Source organism: Rhincodon typus, chromosome 15, assembly GCF_021869965.1.
Source record: "Rhincodon typus isolate 14 chromosome 15, sRhiTyp1.1, whole genome shotgun sequence".
Classification (NCBI taxonomy): Eukaryota; Metazoa; Chordata; class Chondrichthyes; order Orectolobiformes; family Rhincodontidae; genus Rhincodon; species Rhincodon typus.
In genome coordinates, this window is record NC_063346.1 from 44,555,047 (window position 1) to 44,582,017 (window position 26,971).

The window sequence follows — 26,971 nt, forward strand, 5'->3', positions numbered from 1 at the left end:
TGTAAAATTGCCAAACGTTGGAGCAACATTCCTCATACTGGTTAAGGACACATGGCCATACAGTACTCACCAACAGGGAATTGCAAGACAGACTAGGAAAATAAGCAGGCCATTCTTATCGAGTATGTTCGACCTGCCATTCCATGAGATCATGACTGGTCTGTGGCCCATCCCAACATGACCATCTTTGTTCCAATCCCTTAATATTTTTGATTAATAAAAAATTACCAACCTGCTCGAGTATGTTATGGCACATCTCAGGAGCTGGTGAGACTTGAAACCAGGCTTCCTGACTCAAAGGTAGGGACACTTACAACAGCACCGGAAGAGCCTCTGGCCCCTGATTTAAAATTAATAATTGATTGAGCATCAATACCATGAAAACTTCAATCAAATCACCTTTTAATCTTCTACATTCAATGGAATACATTGCTAGTTTGTGTCATCACTTCTTATACCTTAACCCTTGGAATCTAAGTATCATTTAGTAAAGCTACACTGTCTTCCCTCCAAAGCCAATATATCCTTTCAAAGGTGTGCAGTCCAGAATACAGCACAGTATCTCTAGATATGACCCAATCAGGGTTTGTATAGCTGTAACATTATATCTTCAACACAAGGGATTAAATATAAAGACCAGGACTCCATCAGCATTTTTTATTATTTTCTGTTCCTTTTCATGCCATTTTAATGATTGATTTATGTGGGTGCCAAGTTTCTCCAGACCTCTCGTATTACTAGTGTTTGTTTTTAAACCAATTCAACAGACCCTGTTTCTCTTCATTATAGGTCCAAAGTGGATGTTTCCATTTTCCCCAAACTGAAATCCTTTTGTCACGTTTTTGCCCATTCACTTAATCTATTGAGATTTCTTGGTAGTTTTAAGATTCCATTTAGCTTTTTGCAATGCTACCTACTTGTATCATCACCAAACTGTATATCTGGCTTTCTATCCCAACATCCATGTAGTCAATACAGTCAATGATGAGGTCCCAACACAAATCCTTGCAGGTCTTCACTGATCACATCCTGCCAAATTGTGTACTTCCTCATTATCCTTAACTACTCACAATCAGAAATCGTTCAATATGAACAGAAAACAGCACAGCAGCTAATAAGGTGTCTCTGACCAACGTTATCGGAGGTAGAACCTTTTAGGGACAAGGATGATAACAGCAACGTGAACACAAATGTCAGCTTCACTGCCAGCCTAAAGTTGGATTGAAGATTCAGACTGTGAGGGATGAACATTGCTGGAGCTGATACTTTACATACCTTACAAAATGTAACCCAAGTGACAGAGAATCCTGTCTCCATGTTCACGTGGTTTTATAAAGAGTTTCAACTTTGCACACCAGGTGACCAATATGGTGACCACCCAGGATAGCATCCTCCCTCTTCCCAACATAAATATTGGCTCAGAGACGGCATATTTTTGATGCATGCCTTATTATCAGCAGTGTTGATCAAACTAGCACTTCATTTGAAGAACGCATCCGCAACTCTAAGTGCTGGTAAAAAGTTAAAAATGCCACGTTCTAAAATGGAATGTAAATTACCCGACTACAATCTGGTTACTCTGGTCCAACTCCATTCTTATTTCCAGGAGTCCTGCTTCAGTTAATCACAGTTTTATTTAATGGTAATTCGTTCCTTTACAGACTACAAGGGGTTCCCCCAAAAGGAATTCTAACAATAGTGATTAAAAATGTTTTGATTTATATTTAACGAGTGCCACTTGGTTAATGCACTTGTAGAATATTACAGATCCAAATTAAAATTTGTGTAATTTACCACCATGCCAACGTACAGTGAAATACTTGCTTTTACTTCAGCGTGCTTTTAAATTTTCTTATTTCTCTTGTTTCCAATCATTTTTCCATTTGCTATTTGACAAAGTTCATAGATCCAGAAATATCAACAGCTACTCCAATGCCCACCAGTAGGAGGTACCTTTGCAAGTTGACCCTTTGATATTACTCAACCTTTGGTTATAGCCAGTATTTCATGGGTTCCACACATTCTGGTGCATTGGATTCATGTAAAGTACATGATCTACGTCAAATAAAACACTGGCATCGATCTGAATTTTTCCGTGTACAGCTCAAAGAAAGTCCACTCCAGTACAGCTGCGTTTTCTAAATTGCTGAAAATTACAGGATAGCAGAAAGAGTAGTACTAGCTTCAACGTGGTGTCTTTTCTAGGGTGGGTTAAAGTATTGCATTTACCTGCTATTAAAGGGCTGCATTTGTCAACATCTCCTCAGCTGCTCATTGCAACATACTAAGATACCTAGGAACTATATGTTATAAAGCGGTTATAATGCCCATGGTTTGTAGATGTAATTTCATGCAATAAAAGGTAAAACGCCAGTTTGTGATATGGAAACTTTTAGCCCCTCCCCTGCCATGTCCCTTTCACCATTGTATCCAGAGTACAGCAGAATCTCAAAGCAGCACAGGGAGCAAATAACCTTTGTGCAGATACACCTTCCCATAACGGATGTGATCACACAGTTGTACCCCCATTTAAGAATACAAAGAACAATACAGCACAGGAACAGGCCCTGCGCTGGCGCATTCTGCCCTTCTATACTAAAACTGCCTTCACTTATAGGATCCATACCCCTCTATTCCCCTCCTATTCATGCATTCATTCAGGTGCTTCTTGAATGCTGCTATTGTGTCTGCTTCCACCAGCTCCATTAAACGCACTCACCACCCTTCGTGAAAAATGTGCCTTGCACATATCTATTAAACTTCACCCCCTTCCCCGTACCTTGAACCTGTGTCCCCTAGTAATTGACCCCTCCACCCTGAGGAAAAGGCCTCATACTTTCCGCTCTATCGATGCCATTCACAATCTTATAAACTTATGGGCATTCAGAAAACTACAAACAGAGTGAGCTAAGGCAATTTTTATTTCAACGATGCTGAGTGCTCAGAACATTAAAATGACACGCTTTTCCGTTTTGGGTTGAGAATTTTGTCAATTTAGGTCTGCAACTACAAGTTGCTGATTTCTTCAATTGCAAAGCCAGTGAGATAAACCCACAGAAAAAGATTTTTTTTTAAAGTTTTTTCTCCCATCATAACAACAGATCAAGGACAATGAATGATGAAATGAAAGAAAGCTCTTAAAATTCAAACTGGAGTAACCTTTAATTTTAAATTTGAGTTTTGCATGACCCAAAGGCAAATTTGTTTAACGAGAAACAGTGGAGGCTTCCGAGAGAGCACAGCTCATTTGCAGATGTGCTCTTTAGCCAAGGACATGTTCAGTGATGCAAAGGTTGACATTAAATGTTGACCTCCCTCAAGAAAGGCAAACTGAACGGTCAGTTCCGGTAGCTAATACACACTGAGATACCAGGCTATAGGAGCACAGTGGAGATGCAGGAAGATGTTCCCAGTTTTCAAAGTTTCAGTTATGAACAAAGACCGGAGAAAGTCAGGCTCTTCAACCTTAACAGCAGACATCTAAAAAGGTGGGCCCAAAACAGTACGGATAACGTGGAGCAAGGAAATTACTTTAAAATGGGAGTTAAAATGTGGGATGATATGTGGATTAATTCCAGTAAAATATAAATTTAGGACAGACAGCAGGAACTTTTCCTTCTCACAAAGTGACCAACATGTGGAGACAGCTTCCAGAAAAGGAACAGAGACAAAAACCCAAGAATCATTTATCAGCTGAGGGGAACAGGTCAGTACAAAGGGAGACTAATTGTCTCATAACTCTACATTAGGCCTTTCAAAAGGACATCCATCTGCTACACTCTCTTGCATTTTTCCCATATCCATGCAATTCCCTTTTGAATCACTATCCTCCAACTTGCCATTTGGTGGTTTCTAAACCCTAGTCAGTTCATTCTGGCTCACTGTCCAGCATTTCTCTGTGCCCTTGTGAAATAACTCTCCCTGCAACATGCAGAGGAAATGGAAGGCAACAGAGGACCAGCAGATCAGAATGAGTCAATGTGAAATATACAGAAGCAAAATGTATCATGACCCAAGCTTCTATAGTTCCAGAGTAACTGACTAATTCACAAAGAAGTTATGAAACATCCAGATAACATTCCCACAAACTTTGCCAACATTTTGGAGGCAGCAAATATCAAAACATTCTGGATTTCGGATCTAAATGCCTTGGAGCCCAGCAACTAATGGATCATCTGGCAATTCAATTACCTCTGGACATTTAAAGTCTTTCCCAGTTCCACTAGTCAGCAGCAGATTCCTTAGAAGATGCTATTGTAGTTCATTTTAAATCAGTTCAGGCTCCAACTTCCTCTCTGCACCTCTTTGGCATGCACACTTAAAAACCTATTGTTTAGTGCTCCATCTCCGACCCTAATATAACCCAATTAAATGAATATTTGGAGAACAGAGCTGTGATGTTATGTCCCTAACACTGCTCCCAAAAGTACAACAGAATATACCTGACTCTTGTCCACTCTCAAGTGGAATTTGCCAACTACACTACATCCCCTGTATTGATTTCATAAGTACTGCATAGTCAAGAAACAGAAGAAATTTTTAGTTACTTGAAGGGATCTTATAGCGTACATACAATATAATATAATACAATATTTAAAAAAGCATTGGATCATTTAGAATAGTAAGTAAGTATTGTATTAAAATTGCATGTTAAGTGAGCCTAAATGGGTATATATACAAATAAATGTTTCCCACATAGAGTCATACAGCATGAAAACAGACCCTTTGGTCCAACCAGTCCATGCCGATCATAAACCCAAACTCCAGCAGTCCCACCTGTCTGCTCCTGGCCCATATCCCTCCAAATCTTTTCTATTCATGTACTTATTTAAGCATCTTTTAAACACTGTAATTGTGCCCACATGTACCACTTCCTCAGGAAGGTCATTCCACACGCAAACCACCCTCTGTGCAAAAAATTTACCCCTCATGTCTTTTTTAAATCTCTCTTCTCACCTCAAAAACGTATCCCCTAGACTTGAAATCCCCCATCCTAGGGAAAAGGCGACTACCATTGACCTTCTCTATATCGCTCATTATTTTATAAACTGCTAGAAGGTCACTCCTCAACCTGCTACACTCCAGTGAAAAATTTCCCAGCCTTTTGGGCGGTGGGGGGGCAAAGTATAGAAATGCACATGTTCTGTTGTGTTTGCAGATGTAAGCTGGTATCAGAGGTCTGAAGGAAGAGGGTAAGGCTGAGGGGAGGTCTGCAATAGTCATCTGCAGCTGACACCACAGTCAGTTTGTAAAATCTTTACCGAGTTAATCCCTTGCCCCACTCAGCAGAGAGAGTCAGTACAATCCTGACAATCTTGCAGGTGGGGCACATTGTGGCCTCATCGACAATGTCACGTGAGACTCTCGGGAAGATGACACCAACTTTGAGCTGGGTGTATCTGGCCAATCCAGATAAGGGTTCTTCCTAATTGGATGCTGCTTATAGGTTTGGAAATAGTGTGCCTCTCCCAGATTCCTTTCTCCACAGGAAATGACAAAGACTGTTTGCTGCAAATGATTAATTAAGACAAGTACAAACATTACCAGAAGTGACAGAGTACAGGCCAGGAGCAATTACTCTTTATGTTCCAGCCCTTAAACCAAGATTATCCTTACATGCTTTGACAATGTATCACTGGGCCTAAGCACTGAGCACATGGCCGACTGAGTGTACACACACATTCGGGGTGACGAGGTTCGATGATAGCTGTGCTCTCGTGAGTTTCAAATCACAGGCTGGACAGACGGTACCTGCAGACAGCCCAGGGCCTGAAAGTGCCTCAGCGGGAGCAAATGGGAATGCTATCTCTGCAGCTACTTGTCTGAGTGACAAAATGATGAAAGGGCTGAAGCTTCACAAATGTCCGCTCGAAAGAAACAAACTAAAGGCATCAAGCAGTGACGATGTTTAATCCATGCAGTGACAGTGCGGCCACTTCCACCACAACCGGCAGGGACATGTAGAAACTGAAAGGCATCTTTAAAACAATTATGAAGAATTCCAGCTGCTCGGCTGTCAATGAGGCACCTCTCTTTCCAATCCCCTGTTCAATCAATAAACTCACTATCTGACCGGATATGCACTGCTGCGCTTGGCAGAGCATCCATACGGTGGGTGACGGAGAAAATTGAATGAAATCAGCCAGGTTTGTTGCCCCTGAGGGTTTTCTGATGAATACATGCTCGGGTGTAGAGACTGGATCAGGGCTGGATCAAATTTGTCATGTGACCCACGAGCTCTCACTAGCTAGACAATGAGTAATGGGAGGCCAGGAGGTTACTAGCATCTCAGCAAATGAATCTACTATGAGTCAGCTCCTTCAGAAAGGGACTTTTCCTTATTAATTATTAGCTTAACAGCAGTTAATAACACCACATAAAACCATTACGCATTACTACTGACAGGGGGCTGAGCAAACTCGAGGAATCCAGCTCATTGCACAGTTTGAGACAGTGTTTGAATATCTCACAGAGTGACCATATTGTGAGCTTTACACAGGTCTTTACATTATAAATTTCGAGTGTGCAAGTAAAGCTCAAACAAAAACCGTAAATTACAACTCTTCAGGAATGTTTTCACGTTTCAATCACCAATGTTGGTGCTTTCTTTTTTTGCCATCCTCTTTCCTCTCCTGAAGCTACTGAATCCATCATTAGGACAGAGATGGTGGGTACCCTCCAACTACACTGTCCCTGTGTGTGTCAATGAGTGCCAGCCACTAATTCAGTTGTAGGGGGACCTGCTTTCAATTATTATCTAGTGTAGCAGAGCAGGAATCAGGCCTTGAGGTCTGACCAGTTAAGGTCTATGCTCCCTAGAAGTTCCCAACCCACTCTGTGGGAAGCCCTGATTTAACAGGGAGTCCCCATCCGCTGATCAGGCAGGGCAACCCGTGCATAGCATTCACACATTCTCTCCAGCTCTGACTCCTTAGTGGTACCTTTGCTGAAATCTAGCTGGGATTCAACGGGGATCAAATAATCAATTCGGGACTCTCCCATCTGCTAACCAGATACAGGATTTGTTTCTGAGCTGGCTCTTTTCTTTAAAATCAGTGAAATCAAATAAGTCAAACTTAAACCAAATTAAAAGGGTGCCAAGCTCCTGAAAAGCACACTGTAACAGAAGACAAATTTAAATTAACAAAATTCAAATTAAAATATGATTTTTGTTTTTAAAAATGCACCTTGCGGTGCCCAAAGACTACTATTTCTGAGCTCTTGGGACAGCATCTTTAAAATCACTGAATTTCTATTTTTGTAATTGGCGTTAACAACTTACAAATCAAAAGGTAGTGTCGCTACTCTGAGCAAGGAGGCCCGAGTTCAAGTCCCACCTGATCCAGAGATGTGTAGCAATATCTTTGAGCAGACTGATTAGAAAATACCTAAAATTCATTTGAATAGCCTTTCACAAACCTCTGAGATTTTAACATCATATATTTGTCAAATTCACATTGTTTTCTCTTTGTAGCCTTTCCCTCCCAAAGCTGAATCAGTCTCCTCAACTCTTACCCTGTTATTGTGATTCCTGTGGACTCAGGTCTCTTCACCTATATAATGACCAACCAGTCATTATAAATTTCAGTTCATGCTTGCTTATTTTAAAAACACTGAAGACAAGGGGTAAGGCGCGCTGTAGTTGGTGGATGTAAAATTCCAAGAGGTGTCATGCCACACACCTGGGATCCAAATGCTTGGGCGAGTGCCGAAGAGGGTCAGAGGTTGTTTTGCCCCTCGTTGTAAAAAGCCTTCAGTAACGTGTGCAATGAAATGCAGTACATATTCCAAAAATGTAGCTGTGTACTGTAAAAGCACTGACTACATTACTGAGAGTCTGGCGTTGTCTAGTCTTCACTCTAAACATTAAATTAGCAAGCAAGTTCATCTGTGAGTCACGAATCCATTTCTATATTAAACGCAGGTTCTAAATCAGCAAAGGCTCTTGGTTACTTGACAGGCCCATCATCGTTATGCACAACTTGGCAGAGGGCAGATATATCCTGGCTTGTATGAATGAAGTCTAAGTGTACATATTAGTTAGGAGCCTAAGAGCTACCTCATTTTGAGCCTCCTTCTGCAGCCATATGTTTGAATTGGTGAGGCACAAGGCCAAAATGTATAGACACACATTGGCAACTCTATCATTCTGGTGTACATGGTTCCTCAGGTGCACAGATTCTGTTTTTTGGAAAGCAAGGTTTAGTGATAACCTAATAACCTAGTGATGCGCCTGTGATGAAATCTCCAGCGCAAACAGGCTAAACAGCACTTTTAAAAGAGTGACCCTTCAGTCAGCAATGATTTTAGTTAGCGTCATCTTGCCATTAATCATCAGCCATTGGGGAAGGAATTTTTCTTCCCCCCCCAAAAGACTGTCAAGAAATAATTCTCACTTGGACAAATACAGCAGAGGATTTAGAAACTGGAAAGTATTTTTAGCCATTATTTCCCATAATGTTCTGAAAGCCAACGTTCCATAGACACTTGAGCTGGGGGCCAGCAATCAGCAGTCACAGCCAGAGTGAAATACAAGCACTTCTCTACCCTTCTTCAGTACAACTGTAAATGGCCAGTCTGCACTGCAACAGCAACAAAAGGAGTCCTGAACTCTATCATCAGGCACTGTTCAAACAAACCAGAAGCTTGGGAAAGCAGGACAACTACAATAATGAAGGAAGGATAGAAAAGCAATACCAGTAGGGTGAGGTAAATCAAAGTGAAAGGATCTTGTTTAGAGCGTAAACAGTTGGGCAGAATAGCCGACTGATGTACTATAGACTCCATGCAATTCCATGTGCCTGCTTTTGGTAATTTTTGCATTTGTTAAAAATGATTTCTCATTATTGTTGTGTTCTCCTGTGGATACTGTCTTCTTGCTGTGGTACGGCTCCAAGGGTACAGTTTACTCACCTAAGCGGTCACTATTCAACTCTGATGCTTGAATCCAAAAGTTGGCATCACAGCAGTACCCAGTCCCATCCTTACCCAATGCCCACACTGATTCCAGGGGAGGGGATGGGGTGCACTGGCGTGTGAGCAAGTGTAGGAGTCAAGGCTGATCTTTCCTCTACCTAATCGCGGGGATGAAACTACTGTGGTGCCGTTATTGTAGGCTTCAGATCGGCATTGGTCAGCAATTAAATCAGATATATGCTTTTTGCCTATATAAAGATTGCCTGGTACAGCTTTTGGGAAAGCCAAGAATACACACAGGAACAGGAATAGGTCTTTCAGCCACAAGCCTATTTCATCATTCAATTAGATCACCTCTCACCCTTGACTCCATTTTCTATAGCACAGTGGTAGTGTCCCTACCTCCGAATCAGGAGGCCCGAGTTCAAGTCCCACCTACTCCAGCTGCTAACTAAAATGTGTGTAATAACATCTTTGAACAGGTTGGTTAGGAAAAAGTAAATATCCACTTGTTTCTAGGAAGCCTCTTTTAGTACTGTTCAGACCCACCCATGCCAGATATGTCTGAATAGGTTGATCAAAATATCTCCACTTTTTCTGGATGTGATTTTGCGTCTAACAGGGTTTGTGGCAAAGCTAATATTATGCTTCTTAAATTATGGAATAGGGAGTAGTGGTAGCATCCCTTTCTCTGAGCCAGGAGGCCCAGGTTCAAGTCCCACCTGCCCCAGAGTTATGCAATTACATCTCTGAAGAGGCTGATTAGCAAACAGGCACAAGTACTTATCTTGTTATTGAATAATCTGACACTGGTTATTATGTACTAATATTACAATCACAGGCACATCAGAATCTGGGCCAACATTAAACTATTAGGTTATAATGGAGCAGCATGCTACCAGCAGACTGTCACGCTTCAAGTAATCCCAGCTCGTATGGAGTATGAGACTTTTATACCTCAGGTCACATGCCATGATGCGGTGCTAATATCAGCAGCATGTCTCAAAGATATTTAACCATGAGACATAACGCCACAACTTCCATAACCCTTCATATCCCTGTCTAACAAAAAGCTCTCAAACTCATTTTTAAAATTTGTAATTGATATACTGTGAAGTCTTTTGGAGAAATGAATTCAAGATTTTCCTTTGTACAACGAGGAGGTGACAACCTAGTGGTATTATTGCTGGACTGTTAATCCAGATACCCAGGTAATATTCTGGGGACCTGAGCTCGAATCCTGCCATGACAAACAGTGGAATAAAAAGATTCTGGAACCAGGAATCCAACGATAACCATGAATCCACGGCCAACTGTTGGAAAAACCCATCTGGTTCACTAAAGCCCTGTAGGGAAGAAAACTGCCCTCCTTACCTGGTCTAGCCTAATGTGGTTCCAGAGCCACAGCAATGTGGTTGACTCTTAACTGCGCCTGGGCAATTAGGGATGGGTAATAAATGCTAGCCTAGCCAGCCTCATCTCATGAATAAATAAAACAACATTATACTTCCTTGCTCCAGACTAGAGGAATTTGTTCCTCCCTAACTTTTAACTCCTTTGATTATCTTAAACACCTCAATTAGACTGCCCCTTAATCTTCTATATTCAAGGGAATATAAGACTCATCTAAACAACTAAAAGTCTTTATTCATTGCAGATTACATTAACCATGTGGCAACACAAAAACGTTGCCGACATTAATCTGCCAAAAAAGAACTTTCAAAGCATTGAGAGAGAATTTGGTCAACAAATTGTAACTTTGTAATACATTATTTAATAGTCGTTTGAAGGAGGTTATCAAACCTTGACGGTCCTAGAGAGAGTCATACAGCACAGAAACAGACCCTTCGGTCCAATGCGTCTGCGCTGACCAGACATCCCATTCTGACCTGGTCCCATTGGCTGGCATTTGGCCCACATCCCGCTAAACCCTTCTAATTCATGTACCATCCAGTTGCCTGTTAAATGTTGCAATTGTACCAGCCTCCCCCACTTCCTCTGGCAGGCCATTCCATACACGCACCACCCTCTGCATAAAAAAGGTATCCCTCAGGTCCTTTTAAAATCTTTCCCCTCACATCTTAAACCTAAGTTGTCTAGTTCTGGACTCCCCCTACTCTTGAAAAACACCTTGGCTTCTCATTCTGTCCGTGCTCCTCATGATTTTATAAACATCTATAAGGTCACCCTTTCAGCCTCCAACGCTCCAGGGAAGAAAGCCCCAGCCTATTCAGTGTCTCCCTAAAACTCAAACCCTTCAGTGCCGGAAACATCTTTGTAAGGTCTTTCTGCACCCCCTCAAGTTGAACAACATCTTTCCCATTGAAGGATGACCAGAATTGTATGCAATATTCTAAAAGTGGCCTGACCAATGTCCTTTACAGCCACAGCATGACCTCCCAACTCCTGTACTCAATGTTATGACCAATGAAGACAAGAATACCAAATGCCTTCTTTACCACCCTGTCTACGTGCGACTCCACTTTCAAGAAAATATGTACCTGCACCCCTAGGTCTTTGTTCAGCAACACTCCTCATTAAATGTACAAGTCTTGCCCTGATTTGCCTAACCAAAAATACAACACCTCACTTTGATCTGAATTAAACTCCAACTACCACTCCTTGGCCCATTGGCCCATCTGATCAAGGTCCCTTTGTAATCGGAGGTAACCTGCTTCACTGTTCACTACATCTCCGATTTTGGTGTTATCTGCGAACTTACTAACTGTACCTCCTATATTCACGTCCAGTCATTTATATAAACGATGAAAAGCAGTGGACTTGGCGCCAATGCTTGTGCCACACTTTGTCCGCTTGCATCATTCACAAGAGACATATTATGAGCTCTTCAAGGTGATGGTTGAGCAAACTTGTGGCTGTTGGGTCAACGTGAGGACCGGGCAATCTGCTAACACGGCAAATCATGGGCAGTAATGGCCGAGCAGTAAAAACGAAGGACGTGAAACAAGTCTACAGAACTAGAGAAGCACTTACATCTTGAAGGGCTGGAAAATAAACTCATTTCTCCTTTCATTTATGCTGTTCGAAATTAATTCCCATGGGCTTGGCCATTTGGAAGAGCCTGTTCTAATGCTGCTGCCTCCCAGTGGAGAAATCCTAGGAAACAACACTTAAAACTGGCAAGCACCAGCAAAGTGAAAATCTAGGCAAATTAGAGGAAATGAAAACTTTGATGCCATCTGTGTCTTTCCACCTCCAATACACCCTGAGGGAGACTCTGAGATATACACCTATAAAGCTTAGAAAAGCGAAAACCTACAATACCCGATTCCAAACGGTTTGTCTTTTCACATTAATCCCCCAGCAAAAAAAATCAACGCCCTTTAAAAGGGCCAACAGAACAATGTCAACGTCAGTGCAGATCATCAGCTCTTCTTCAACTGCGAGTGGGTGCGAGCTGTGAAATGGATATGCCCCTGCCTTGTATGATGGAAGTTTTTGTCAGCCAGACACAGCATGATGTGCATCTTCAGGGTGTAAGTACTTTAAATGTGCTGCTCATCGCAGCACCACACTGCCAGATGTCCTCGCTGATTAAAAGGTGCAGAAGGCACAACAGTGCGGAATAAATTAGCTCCTTGCAGAAACCCCCGACAGTTTATATCTTCCATTATTAACAGCCAAGGAGGCCTGTTGCCAGGCCTTTCCTTACAGCTCGGGTACATCATAGTAAAAAAAACCTTCACACTACACAAACCTGTGTCATAAAAGCTTTAAGACTGTTATTAAACTTGCAGCTTCAAAAGTCAGCCTTCATAAAGACAATCAACATTTGAAGCTCATGTGAAAGCTTTCTTCAGTTGGACTGTTTAGATATTTATATGTAACCTGCTCAGCCAGAGAGGAGGCAACATCCATTTTTAATGGTTATGGGAAGAGAGTATGGCAATAAATCAGTGTCACGATGAGGTAATGAAAATTTGACACAGGTACTTTAAAGAAAATTAAAAATTCATAAATTATTAAAAAATGAGTGGCATACATTCCAAGTGAAATTGTATGGTGTGACTATGACTCTGTATATTTTAAACAACTGTATTAGGGACATTTCAGCTTCAGTTGGTGCTTATCTTTTCTTTAGTGTATACTGCACTTGAACAATGCTATCCAAAATGTAAATTCAACTCAGGTGAAACCTAATCCAATAAAAGCAAAGCTCAACAAGGGCCATAACGGAAATGAATATTTAATTGCCATGAACAAAAGCTACTGAGGAATTAGCATCTCTGTGGTCTTGAAAAGCACAGCCTTGAAAAAGACAAGCCATTTGGCCCTTGGAAACTGTACTGGTGTTTTTAACAATTGATTATTGTACTGTCCCCCGGCTCTTCCCTATCCCTACAATCTTTTCACAAAATCACAAAAGTATTACAGTGCAGAAGGAGGCCATTCAGCCCATCATATCTGCACCAGCTCTCCAAATGAGCATCATGTCTAAGAGTCAATCTTCTGCCTTTTCCCCATTCTCTCGGACATTGTTCCTATTCAAATAATTGTCCAAAGCTCTCTTGAATGCCTCACTTAGACATTTCTGGGCAATGCGTTTCAGCCCAAAACATTCGGTATATGAAATTTGTTTCTCACATCACATTTGCTTTTTTGCAAACCATTTTAACATCTGATATTATATCTGTCCTCTCATTCTTTGCTCTTTTGCAAGCAGGAACACTATCTACTCTATTCAGTCTATTCACGATTTTCAAAACTTCTGTCAGATCTCCTCAGCCTTTTCCCTTCCCAGTAGAACAATTCCAATCTCTCCTTACAACTGAACTTTCTCATCCCTGGAACCATTCTAACACTCTCTTCAATGCATTCATATACTTCCTATAATGTGACACCCAGAACTGTATACAATACTCCAGCCAAGGTCTAACAAGTGGTCCTATACAAATTCAGCATCACCTCCTTGCTCTTGTTCTCTACCAATAAAGCCGATTACACAATAGGATTTATTTACTGCTCTCTCCACCCGTCTTCCCATCCTCAATGGTCTGTGTATACATACACACACACAGGTCCCTCTGTTCCTGCAGCCCCTACAGAACTGTAACATTTCATATTGTCAGTCCGTATTTTGTTTACCAAAATACCTCATACTTCTGTTATGAACCTCATCAGCCACCTATCCACTCACTCCACCACTTTCTATATCCAAATGAAGTTTGCTCCTCACAGTTTACAATGCTCCCACGTTTGGTATCATCCATAAAATTGAAACTACTTCCCACACACTCCGAGATCTAAACCATTAACATCTATCAGGAAAAGGAAGGATCTCAATACAATGCCCTGGGGAACGCCAATGCAAGCCTTTTTCCGGCCTGCAAAATATCTTCATCATCCATTACACTCAGTCACTGAACCAAATTTGTATCCATGTTGCTTTTATTCCTTGATCGATAACCTTTCTCACAAGTCTCTTGTTGTAGCACTGTATCAAAATCATTTTCCAAATCCTACCATTTAATGCACAAATCAGTTGTTTCTCATGCTGCCTCTGCTTCTTCAACCAATCACTGTAAAACCACTTCCCCTTCGTAACTGGCCCCACAGAAAATGGAAATACTCACTGCTTATTCACCCATGATGATTTTAAAAACCTCAAATTTTTAGCTTTCTCTGTTCTAAGGAAAGCCATCCCAGTTTCTTGAGTCTGTCCACATAACTGTAATCCTTCAGCTTGTAACCATTCTAGAATATTCCCATTCTGTACATCTTACAGCGAACCATGTTTAATACAGTCTCCGGCTGCTACTCCAGAAACCCAATACGCAGGGGATGGGATGAAAAGAGAAAGATGTCCAAATGAGGATGTGAAAATGGTATGCACCATTTTCAAATCAGATTTAGTAGAACATTTTCACAAGAAATGAAGCCAAAAGACCCACTTTTTTGCCATTACTTTCAAAAGGTTATACTCAGAATGAATGCAACGTAAAAAGAAAGAAGCCTATTACAATTTAGATGTAACCAAATGTCATACATCCAAATTCCAGACAGTTTTTATATCATCAGGTTATATTTTGGGGTAGTGTCAGATTTTTTTTTTTTTTTTAAGATGATTGTCAGTTTTTTTTCGTAGTTTTCTAAATTGTTTCAATAGCACAGCATGAGAATCTGTCACATAAACGCACTCACTTGATGGTTTGCCCTCCAATTAGGCTTGTGGCCCACAAGGCCCATCTGTTTGGAACAGAACCTGCCATTAGGTCTTCCAACATGAAATCAGTAGACAAAAAACTCCAGTTGGCCAGCTCTAGAATTAGACATCACAGGAGGCGGCCATTTGGCCCACAGTGCCTATGCCACACTTCACAGCTTTCCAATTACTCCTACTAGTTTACACTTTGCAAGTGTTTCCTTTTCAAGTATTAATCCAATTCCCTCAAAACATACCAAATGTACACCCATTCTCCCTTTCAGACAGTGCATTCCAAATCATTGTAACTTGTTCCATAAAAATACTTAACATTTTTCCCCTTGGTTCCTTCACAAATTATGTTAAATCTGCATCGTCTGCTACTAGCAGTTTCTCCCTATTTACACTATCAATATCTCTCCCAATTTAGAAGATCTATTAAATCTCCGTGTACAAGTAACTCAGGATAAAAACTAAGCTCTTTTTAAATGCTCATTGATCACAAATTGTACACACAGCTAAGTGTTTTGAACACTCAACTTTTTCAATTACATTAAATTCAGGAACAAGTGCAGAAATAGCCTGACCTACGCTGACCTCAAAAAGTAATGAGTAGCATATTATCATCGCAGAATTACATTTCCCCATCTGTTTGTGACACATCATTAAATGAACCATATTACCAATTATTTCCCATTAAGGCCAACTGCCAGTCATCAGCTGGTTACTTACTGTGACCCTTCTGGTTCTGGCTAGGTTTCACACTCTTCTTCTTATGTGAAAATTAGGGCAGATTCAAAAGACACTTTCCAATTTGTCGAAAACATAAAGATGAGTTGCAATCCAAGTCAGACTTCCACTCGCTTTAACAAAGCTGCAATTGGTATTTTCTTACCACTACCTCTGCTATCTGCAAGTAAATGACTATTGGCCAACTTTACACCAAATCTGAAGCCTTACCCTCAACACTTATAACTGCACCCTCCCTGCACAATACCTCAAACATGGATTTGTACACACAGAAAGACTTGATTTACCATTGGCAATTGCAAAAACAATTTACACACAAAAGTATGACTCTATGAAAGAAGATCAGTCTGGGGGACCTCTTTTACAGTTCAAACAATTTAGAAATTAAGATTAATCTCAACAGGTTTCCATTTAAATTTATTTCTCGTTTGATTTCTAAGTGCTAATGAGATCATAAAGGGCAGCTGGCTGGTTTAGAGTTACTGGTGTCCAATAGTGAGGGGGAGATGAATTCATTTCAATTGAGGTAGTCATTAACCAAGAGTGTTTTATCAATCCCATCATGGCAACAGAGTGTGTTCACTCATGTCCCACACACTATCTATCTTGGGAAGTCCTCCCAGCTCTTCTACCCCATCACGCACACACACACAAACGATGCCACGGAAACTCATAAAACATTCTTGTATGGTTAAATTGTCAAGAACAGGAGAAGGCCATGAGGTCCAATTTAGTCCCATATTTTTCAATTCCTTCTCCAACTGTCTCCTGAACTCATTCACATTGCCCATTTCAGTGGTTTTTCATAATGTATTTGACATCTCCAGCTCCCTTTGGCTTTCCTTCATAAAAAAACGTCAGCTTTGTTTCAGTGGTCGCACTCTTCTCGGATTCAATAGGTCATGGGTTCAAGTCCCTCTCCACACACGAGCAAATAGCCTAGGCAGACACTCAATACATTTTCAGAGGTAGCACCATTCACATGGGATTTTATACAGTGACCTTCCTGTCACTAGAAATAGCTTCTCCCTACTTACTTGAGCAAGTTTCTCATCATAGTGAAGACCTAGTTAAACCTCCTTGTCCAAGTAATTCAGTATGAAAACTAAACCCTGTTTCAATGTTTGTTGGTAACAAATTGAACATGCCTTAACGGACAGAAGTAAAAGACTGCAAGGCACTAACTGAAGAAAAGCAACGAAGTTCTTCCAGCGTGCCAACTAATATTTAGACAAAAAAATGCTTTGCCCTGTCTCTCAGGAGTAAAGCATTGCACAAGGATTTATCCCAAAGTGAACGATTATGATGGTAATGTAGCAGCCATTTTGTGCACAGTTCAATCCTGTAAAAAGCAATGAGATAGTTTTGATGATGTTAGCTGATAGAGGAATATTTGCCAGGGTAATAACCAAATTCCCTGATTTAACTCAAGGAAAGAACCTTTTCCCTCTGATCAAAGTGGTTCTTTGATATAGAACTTGCTGCCTCAAAGAGAACAGAGTTACCAGTTGAATCATGCGATTTGGCATACACCTATAATTCCATTATTTAACATATAACCTGTGGCATGTCACAATGTCACATTTCCCAGAAACTTTGGGTCAATTTATTCAAGCCTTTCATAACTTTAAAAGCTTCAAAGAAGTCACCTCAAAACACCTTTTCTCACCACAGCCCCCTCCCCAAAAAGAAACAAGTCTTTCTTTTCTGACTTTAATTCCGGATACAGGAATCATTTTCACACCTTTCTGCATCATCTCAAAAACTGCAGGAGCCTCTTCATGATTAAACAGCTAGAACTGCACACAATACGGATCAAGAGGAACATTGCGTCCAACCAATCAGAAGGGGCATGTCCAGATTGGATGTTTTGTTTAATTCCACTTAATTTTTTGCACCAATGTCTTCAACTGAACTGACTGCATGTTAAATTCAAATTGACCAAGCACTTTAATGACCTCTCATCTTGCACCAGCCAAAGTTCTTTGGCAGTTTTACAAACATAATAATTGATGTAAAGAATAATAAGATTGAAGAATGTTAATTATATTATTGTTACATATAGTTGCTTAAAGTGGATTAATAGTTATATTGGGGCAGTCTTTAATATGTTCCAGGATTAAAGAGACCACTTTAAGAACTCCTATAAAGGTTGCTGTGTCATTGCAGATGCAGGTGGTAACTTTGATGTGAGGCAGCCAATGCAATGGAATAATTAAAATCAACGACTACTTATTGGCGTATCCACTGACTTGGAATGAAGATAGCATCACATGTCACGTGTCTGAAGTAGAGTTTGTTTCACTTTAATGGGTTCTGCTCCAAAAGTCAGATTTACAGCTTTCCTTCTCCTTGGGGTACACATTGTTTATAAAAGGAAATGCTGACTTTAGGGTGTTATAGCTGAATTTATTTTGAAGGAACGCAAGCATTGCTTACAACGATTGCTCAATCAGATGGGCCAAAGGCGCTCAGCTTGTTGTTCTCGTTAATTTTCAGTCAAGCCCAACTCCTATTTAGCACAAGTGAAGAGACAGATTGGGGCAGCTCTTTGCAGAGTTTGAGGAATGTTACTTGTAATCTGAATTATGTATAATTTTGACTGTACTTTTTCAAACTGGGTGGTCATACCCTCAGCTACAATTTTGGACAGTGTTATTGTGATAATCATTGATAAGTCATTCTGAATGTTCCTACATATCTCCCTAATCTCTCCAACAGCATAGCAATGACTGATGAATGGGAATTCCCTTCCTGTTTCCCCACAAATATTAATGGTAGACGATTTGTAGATGCGGTACTATCTTTTTTTTAAAAAGGTGTGCTCACAGTTCACGACCTTCTCTTACCTTTCCCACTGGGTTTGTTCCTTCCCAATTTGTCTTTTCCAGGGAAGGAGGTATCTGGTAGATGTCCTGTGACTGATTCATAGATGGAGGTACTTGGTAGATGTCCTGGGCTGAATTCATGGATGGAGGTATTTGGTAGATATCTTGCCCAGATCCAATAGATGGGGGCACCTGATAGATATCCTGAGGTGGACTCTTTGATGGTACCTGGTAGATGTCCTGGGATTGGTTCATTGATGGAGGCACCTGGTAAATCTCCTGCGTTGGGTTCATGGACTGGGTCAACTGGCCTTGAGATGTTGTCTTTTGATACAATGTCTGTTGTTGCAATTTTGTTGGAGTGACTGGGCACTTGTTGGACTGGTTCTGTAGTGCAGGAGGAACCTGATACAAATTCTGTTGTACTTTGTTTGATGAGGGCATCATATAGACATTGTCTCCCTGCTGGTAAGCGGGGTGCATAGCTGTATACTGTGAAGACTGGGATGGCATTTGGTATACATTCTGTTGCTGGTAAGGCTGTGGTGATTGTGGGGTCTGTTGTGTTTGGCTGGAGGTTGGCTGTTTCTTCTCATACATTCCCACCAGGATCTTTAGACGGTTGCCAGGCACGATACCTTGTCGTCCATGTAGTGAGCAGAGCCACCATCCCTCTAAACCTCCTGTGTTACGTTCCAAAACTGTCATGATATCCCCTTTACGAAATGAGAGTTCATCTGGTGATTCAGCCACATTGTCGTACAAGGCTTTTGCCAGCACATTCTGTAATAAATAAAAAAAATGCATCTTAGGTGTGCCTCATTTTTCTAAATCTGGACAGAAAGAATGCAGTTAAATATGTCTTGATCTGACATTGCCAAGAGTTATTTTGTACAAAATATTTTTCAAGTGGAAGTGTTCTCTAGGCTAGATTCAAATGAAGTATTTGTATGAATAAATTTACAAAATACTTGGTTTGATGTGTTAGCTTATCAGCCTTCAATATGCTGAGAGGTGGATGATTTTCTCTCTCGATATTAATCAAGATATCGTGAGCACATTACCCAGAATCACATTTATCACCACTGCAAATTGCAAAAAACCTTCTTTCAATGTTTAGTTAAATTCCACTTCCTGCTTTATTACAAATGAATACTTAAATAATTAAATTTAGAGCTTTGAAAATACTTCATTATTTTTTTTAAAATGCAGATCGTAAGTACACAATTGGGACTAAAATGATTCCAAGGTGATTTCCATAAGGGACCTGGAGCAAGCAATGTTATTCCCCAGTGCCCATAACAGCCTGGTAAACTATTAAATAATTAGCCAATGTAGACATTGGACAAGTGTCTAAATAAAAAAGTTCTGATATGCATTGAAGGACTGCATTGAAGGACTACATTGAAGGATTACTTTCAGTCTGAGACACCGCGTCTGTCAGAAAGAATTACATCCATGGATTGCCAATTATACATAGCTGGACAACAAAACCGACCCCAAATGTATGAATGAAGATTGTAAAAGCTGAAACTATTATAAAAGAAAGCAATGAAGGAAAATTTAAAATATTAAATAGAATGAAATAGACTGCTGGAACAACAACTTGTATTTATACAATGTCATTTTCATAGGAAAGAAAAAGGACCTGAAGGCATTTAAAGCCATTATTTCCAATGAATTTGGGAAGTAGGATCGAAGGGCAAAAATGGAAATTACTGAAAAGTATTTATTTTAACTTGCAGGAAGAACAAAGAGTTAAATGTTTGAACAATTCCCCAGAGTTACAGAAGACATATATTAAAAAAACGGTTCTTCAAATTAGATATGGATATTGTGTTGGGGTACATACTAGAGGAATGCGTTACAAAGCAAATGCCCTTTTCTGAACACTTATTCATGTAAAGTCATGGTACATAATACTAATTCCAGAGAGATATCATTCTGTTCTGAAGAAGCTCATAGTGGACTTGAAATGTAAACTCTGTTTCTATCTCCACAGATGCAGCCAGACATGCCGAGTTTCTCCAGCCTTTTCTGCTTATATCTCAAAATTCAAACTTTCACAGTGTGTTGCTTTCATTTTAGATAGCACTAGGGATTATCCATCTTGGCTTACCATCACTTCTAATTTTGGGACACCAGTGATGGCCACTTTGCAGAGCCTCTAGCACATCTAGCCTGCCTGATCTAAAGGAGGATCTGTCAGGGGGTACGTGCCTGGGAGAAAAACTAATCTTAAAAAAAAACAAGGAGTACCCAACTATCAGCATGTTGCTTCTGTACCAAACATTCATCTTCTACCTTCAGACTAAATCAGCTGTCAATGTCTAATGATAAAATGCTTGACATACAGCACACAGCAGTACTTGCTGTGATTTATAACTAACTCCTAACTTTCCTAATCTCCTTTATCTATTAATACAACAAGGTTCCCTTCAAACACTAATCAATCTCAGTTTTGTCACAACACTTTTTCCCATATTGACCATCCATCTTCCAATTCAGAGCATACGAATTGACAGGAAACATTCAGGTCTATCGAGGGCAATCTAATGTCCTTCTTTCAAAACCAGTCCTTTGGTCCTAAGGTTTGATGATAAATTTTGTTATCCACATGCCTGAACACTTGCACAACCTTTATTTTTTTAATTTGTGGAATGAATGAGTAGACCCAGCAATAAGAACTTAGACCTTCTTATAAAGGCCATACTTTGCTTGTTCTGTTAACTCAGCAAGAGATTCTAATACAATGGCTCTATAAGAACGACTCAACCCACTGATCAGGAATACTTTATATAATTGCTTCATCATTTGAGAGTTGTTCACAAAAAACACAGACTGCGAATGGATCAAAATACACAAAATCAAGCATGATAGGGCAGATTTTCCAAGACGGGAGGCCAGATCTAGGAGGGCACCCAGACTCTGTGCGCAGAACAGGAAACGTCAAATCCACAGGCACAAGTGAGATTGAGATCAGCCTTCATGCTGCAATTTTTGTATTCTTCAAATATGGTTCAGGAACTACAGCTCATCTGTTTAAATGCATTGGTATCCAGAGTGCCTCAATACTTACTACTGCGCCACAAACTAACATTGTGTAATCTGGGAATGACATTCGATGACGTTCCCAACATTTGAGTTATAAAACATAATTATTTCAAATCTCTGGAAACCACGTGATGTGACACATGCATTCCATTTCGAACAGTTTTGTTGTCCAATAGTTAATACGGTTCGTCTTTAAAGCACATTTATCAGGTCACAACTTTACTGAGTCAAGTGGGCACTGAGGTTTGCGAAGATGATTTTGCAGATATGCTGTCATAATAAGCTAGCCCCCAGTGGGGGTGGAGGAAGTCGTGTTGTGCTGTATTAGTAACAAAAGCATGATCACAGTCACATCAAATTCTTTTGTCTGTGAAACACAAGTCTTTAGTTAATGTCTTGCTTAAAATAGAAGACTGATTAATTTCAAATGGTTAACATATGTGGCACTAAAATGACAGCAGGAATCACACATGAACATGTCACTGTTCCGATTAGGGAAACTTGCGTAGTTTTATTACAGATCTATCAACAAGTTAAGACCATACCAGCTCCTAAATTTCTGGCCCTGCTACAAAAATCTCCTGTTGTAGGGAGTAGTTTTTCAGTGAAAACTATCTTGCACTGAGGAGTAAGGGTTCCACTTACAGCAATAACTCTCAGATAATGAAAAGCTGACACTTTCAAATACAAAGGCTCTGATAATGTTGCAAACCAGGAGGACAAACTGGGAACAGGTTGTGAGTGGGAGCAAAGTGCTAGGAGTGAATTATTGTCAGGCAACTCACCTTAGGCTTAGTTATTCAGCCCTAATCAAATGAAAAGGATACTACAGAAAATAGATTGGTAATGATTGCACTTATATCAGCCCCTCACACACAAGAATGTTTTTGAAATTTTTCATGCAAGTAAGTACTCTGGAGAAGCAAAGTAATTTGGAATATTTCCCTATTGAAGGTAGCAAATATAATCAAAGATTCCTCCCATCCTGGTTATAATCTCTTCCAACCACTTCCATTGGGCAGAAAAAACAAAAAAGTTTAAACACACATACCAACAGATTCAAGAACAGCTTCTTCCCCGCTGTTATTAGACGTCTGAATGGGCCTCCCAAATTTTAAATTCAATGCTGATCTCACTATGTACCTTCTCTGCAGCCGTAACATTGTATTTCTCGTTCTGTTCTATCACCGTAATGCACTTTGTATGGTATGATCTGCCTGCACTGCATACATGATAAAACTTTTCACTGCTCTGTAGGTACGTGACAATAATAAATCAAATCAAATATCTTAAGAAGGTGCTATATTACTACACATTAGGTCCCTCATTAGTAACAGCAGGAGTAAAGTTGTGAAAGCCACTATTTAAGTTGGGTTTTTTTTGCTCTCTTTCTTTCAACACCAATGAGAATGAATGGCCTGTGCAGTGATATTGGATACAAGATCCATCTTGGCAAAAACACAGAAACTTTGGTGCTTTTCTTCCCACAATATTATGTGATACTTGACATCACTCCAAACCAACCAATCAGACAAATGGATCCTTAGACAGTATGGCGCAATTATCCTTGTTCACAATCATGGGCTCAAATTCATATACTCTTGCTCCAGCGGGAGAGAATGCTAACAACTGAACCAAGGTGACAATGACTGAGTTTTCTCAAGATTAAATCTGGGATGTATGGTGTGATTTTACAGTCAGGCTGTACAATCTGAAGCTGATCTGATGAAGATCTGCATTGAAGGCAGTGTCATTAACCTCAAATGTTGCCAGGTTTAGCAGAGGAAAATAAAACCTTATTTATATTCTGTAACCTCTATGAAAATGAACAGACCTCAAACAAGGAAAGGATTGGAAATTCAAACTCGCACAAGGAAACATACCTGCTAATCACACTTCTTGATATCAGTATAAGAAAAGGCTGCAGCTGCATGTGAAAATATAGGGCATCATCAGTCAGCACTCTTAGGCAAGGGATAAAAATTGGTCAATTAAAAAAAGAAATTCATGTGCTAGCTGCCCACTTTCTAGAAAAGAAAAGTTTAGCAGGTAAAGGCGAGGGCTAGTACAATTCTAAGGCCTCACAAATACTTCACTCTACCTCAGTTTCCAAACAGATCTTTTGCTCTATACAGCAGTTTCTCATCCAGATGGAATCTGTACTCTTCTATACATGGATTCAAGTCTGGCTTTGTGCTAAACAAAAGCAAAACGACTTCCTGCTATAATTATCTGCTACTCGGTCCACCCACATGGGTGATGGAGACACTGAGTAAACCGTTGACCTAAAAAAACTTCCATGCCACTCCTGCTGGATTTGGCAGCAAGCACTATTAACCTTCCCCAGAAACAGGAAGTGCCTATAGCATGACTCACAGATCTTTCAGCATCAAACATCTAGCAACATAGTGCTCAATTGCTTATTACTGACACAGTCTTATAACTGGGAAAAGCAAATTCAACCTCTGCCATTTCCTCCAATATGTATTTTGCCATATTCTAGATGCAGATTGTTTTCTAGTTAGTGAAAAAACTGTTTCATCTATTTTCCAAATTTTTGGCAATTCTATTTAAACCACTGGTAGGCTTCCAGCAGCATAACTTCCTCAATTACAAAGACCAACCATTTCTACTTCTATAATATACTCCAACTCCAACTTTACATTCAGTTGCTGCTGAAATCTTTATCGCATGTGACAGTCACATCTTGCTCTGATTATATACCGTTATTATTTAAGGGATCATTCAAATTCAAGGGATTTCTAAAAAAAAATTGAGAGATCACAGGAATTCATTCACTTTCAAAGTGCAGAGTTATGTGCTTTTCACAAATAAGCAAAATCTTGCGCACTTATACCATTCCATCATTATAACTCAAGGCACAAGCCTTTACACAACACCCATGGTCCAAGTCATGACGTGGCATAATTGCAAATGATTAAGAGAATTACATGAAATCCTGACCAATATTCATCCCTCAATCAACAGGAAAGCCTAACTAGCCACCAACTTCATGCATATTTGTAGGACAATGCTTACACAGAATAAGCTGTTATATTTCCCTACATTACAAGAGTGAGCATTTCATTGGTTGTGAAGGACTATGTAACATCCCAAAGATGTCAAAAGATACTATAATGTCACACCTCACTGAGGTAGCGCACTGGAAATTAATGACCACTATTTCCTGAGTTGTCACCAAAGTTAAAGATTTTTATGAAAGTTTGCGAAAGTTCATTAATATACACAACTGTTTGGATTCAGATGAATGGTAAATTCAGACCAGGTTTCTGTACTTTAACAAGAATTACTATTTACTACAAATAAATAGAATTTAACTACAGGTAAACAACTAATGACAGTAGACATATGACATTACTGACTAAAACTATAACTCCTTTATAACCATAACCCTTTCGTAAAACTTCAACTGCAGATGTGTACACACAGACAAAACAAAAACACTGTTGGGAGGGAAGGAACAAAATGAAGGTAGTTCAATGGCCCCAGTCCAAGGGTTTCACTGAGATGATCCTTTCGCTTGCCAGAATTTGTTGTTCTTCAATCTCTCTTCTCTGGGTACTTTCACTTCTTTGCAGGAGACACAGAGCAACTGGTTCACAAATTAAAATATCTCTGACAACTGGTTAAAAGCAACTAATGTGAGAAGATAACTGGCTTCAGGTGTTTTCAATTGCAGAGAGATACACCATCTCCCATTCTGGAGGTCCAAAGGCTTCTTGACACATATATACATACACATCCTCAAGCTGTTGAGTTGCACAGCAGTCGACCATATCAATCTTGGCAGGGTGATGTCTGGTCATTGATAACTAGTCACTACTCCACAACAGCAGAATCTCACTCTGCGTCCACCTCCTGGTGCCAGCCCAGCTGCAAGGCAGCAATGTTTAGGCACCACTTACAACGAGTTTTGGTGAACTGCTTTTAGAAAGTGCAGGAATCTCTTCCAAACTCTTTGGTTTCTAAAAACTTTCACTCCACTATCAAAAATACAGAAAAAGAAGATACAGTTCTTACAATACAAATGGCAGTATTTTGTTTCTTTCTGCCCATGACTTTCTCATCAGGTTCAACAGTAGAGGTTACTTTGTTAACGTAATGCATCCGGTCATTCAAAAACATCAAATCTCTAAAAGGTTTAGTTACTAACAGGAGTCCATGTGCACGGAATTTTTCTGCAGGTCTGAACCAGTTATATCATAGGCATAGCAGCAAATGTAATGACACTTAATCTTTGACCTGACAGCAAGTTGAAAGGGACAGTGCCATGTTTTTTCAGGAAGTTTGCACACTGATACAGGCCTGCATTTGTCAAAGATAGCCTTTACGAGCCAGGAGGTTGCCATGACAATGATACAGCAAACATCTACAGCCATGGCGTTTCCCAAACCCTGGGAAAATGGGAAGTTTAATGGGAAGGGCACACCCTGGTTTTTGTAAATTGCAAGATATAAATGCAAATTGGAAGGGATTCTGTCTCCAGTTAACTCAGTGGTATAGAAGCGTAGCTGGCCCAAGACTGAGCTACAAAGATCAGGAAGGCCATTAGTTTGATTACTGGCCAGTAACTGAGTTAGCCATTCCTTTCGTAAGTGGACAACAGCGCATAATATTTATCAACTTTGTTGTTTCCCTGTCCAATTTGCTCTTTATTGCTTCCTGCTGGAAATGCAAGGGTCAGTTTCTTTCAGCCAGTACATTGTGGAGCCAGAGGAACACAGGAGGTCAGGACTGATGAAGGGTCCCAACCTGAAATGTCTAATTTCCTGCTCCTCTGATGTTGTCTGACCCGCTGTATTCCTCCAGCTCCACACTGTATTGACTGTGACTCCAGCATCGGTAGTTCTTGCTATCTCATTTTCTTCCAGGCTCTGAGGGTTAACCTTGGCACACAATCAATATTCAGCAGTACTTCACCTGTGCTTCACTCAATCTAGTCTACTGCATTGGCTGCTCACAATGTGGTCTCCTCTACATTGGAGGAACAAAGCGTAGACTAAGTGACCATTTCTCAGAACATCTACGTTCTGTCCGCAAAAAAAAAAGACCCCGAGCTTCCAGTTGCCTGCCACTTCAACCCTGATCCCTGGCCAACATCAGTCTCAGGGATAGTAGGAACTGCAGATGCTGGAGAATCTGAGATAACAAAGGTGTACAGCTGGATGAACACAGCAGGCCAAGCAGCATTGTAGGAGCAGGAAGGCTGACGTTTCGGGTCTAGGCCCGAAACGTCAGC

General features: G+C 40.3%; 1 protein-coding gene across 2 annotated transcripts in view; it reads right to left on the minus strand.

Moving 5' to 3' along the window:
* Window positions 1-26,971, minus strand: part of bcar1 (BCAR1 scaffold protein, Cas family member) — a 228,219-nt gene that overhangs the window by 66,442 nt on the left and 134,806 nt on the right. For both annotated transcript variants that reach the window (XM_048605801.1, XM_048605800.1), the window contains exon 2: window positions 18,679-19,440. In XM_048605801.1, the coding sequence (XP_048461758.1) occupies window positions 18,679-19,440 (762 nt within the window). The remainder of the gene's footprint in view (window positions 1-18,678; window positions 19,441-26,971) is intronic.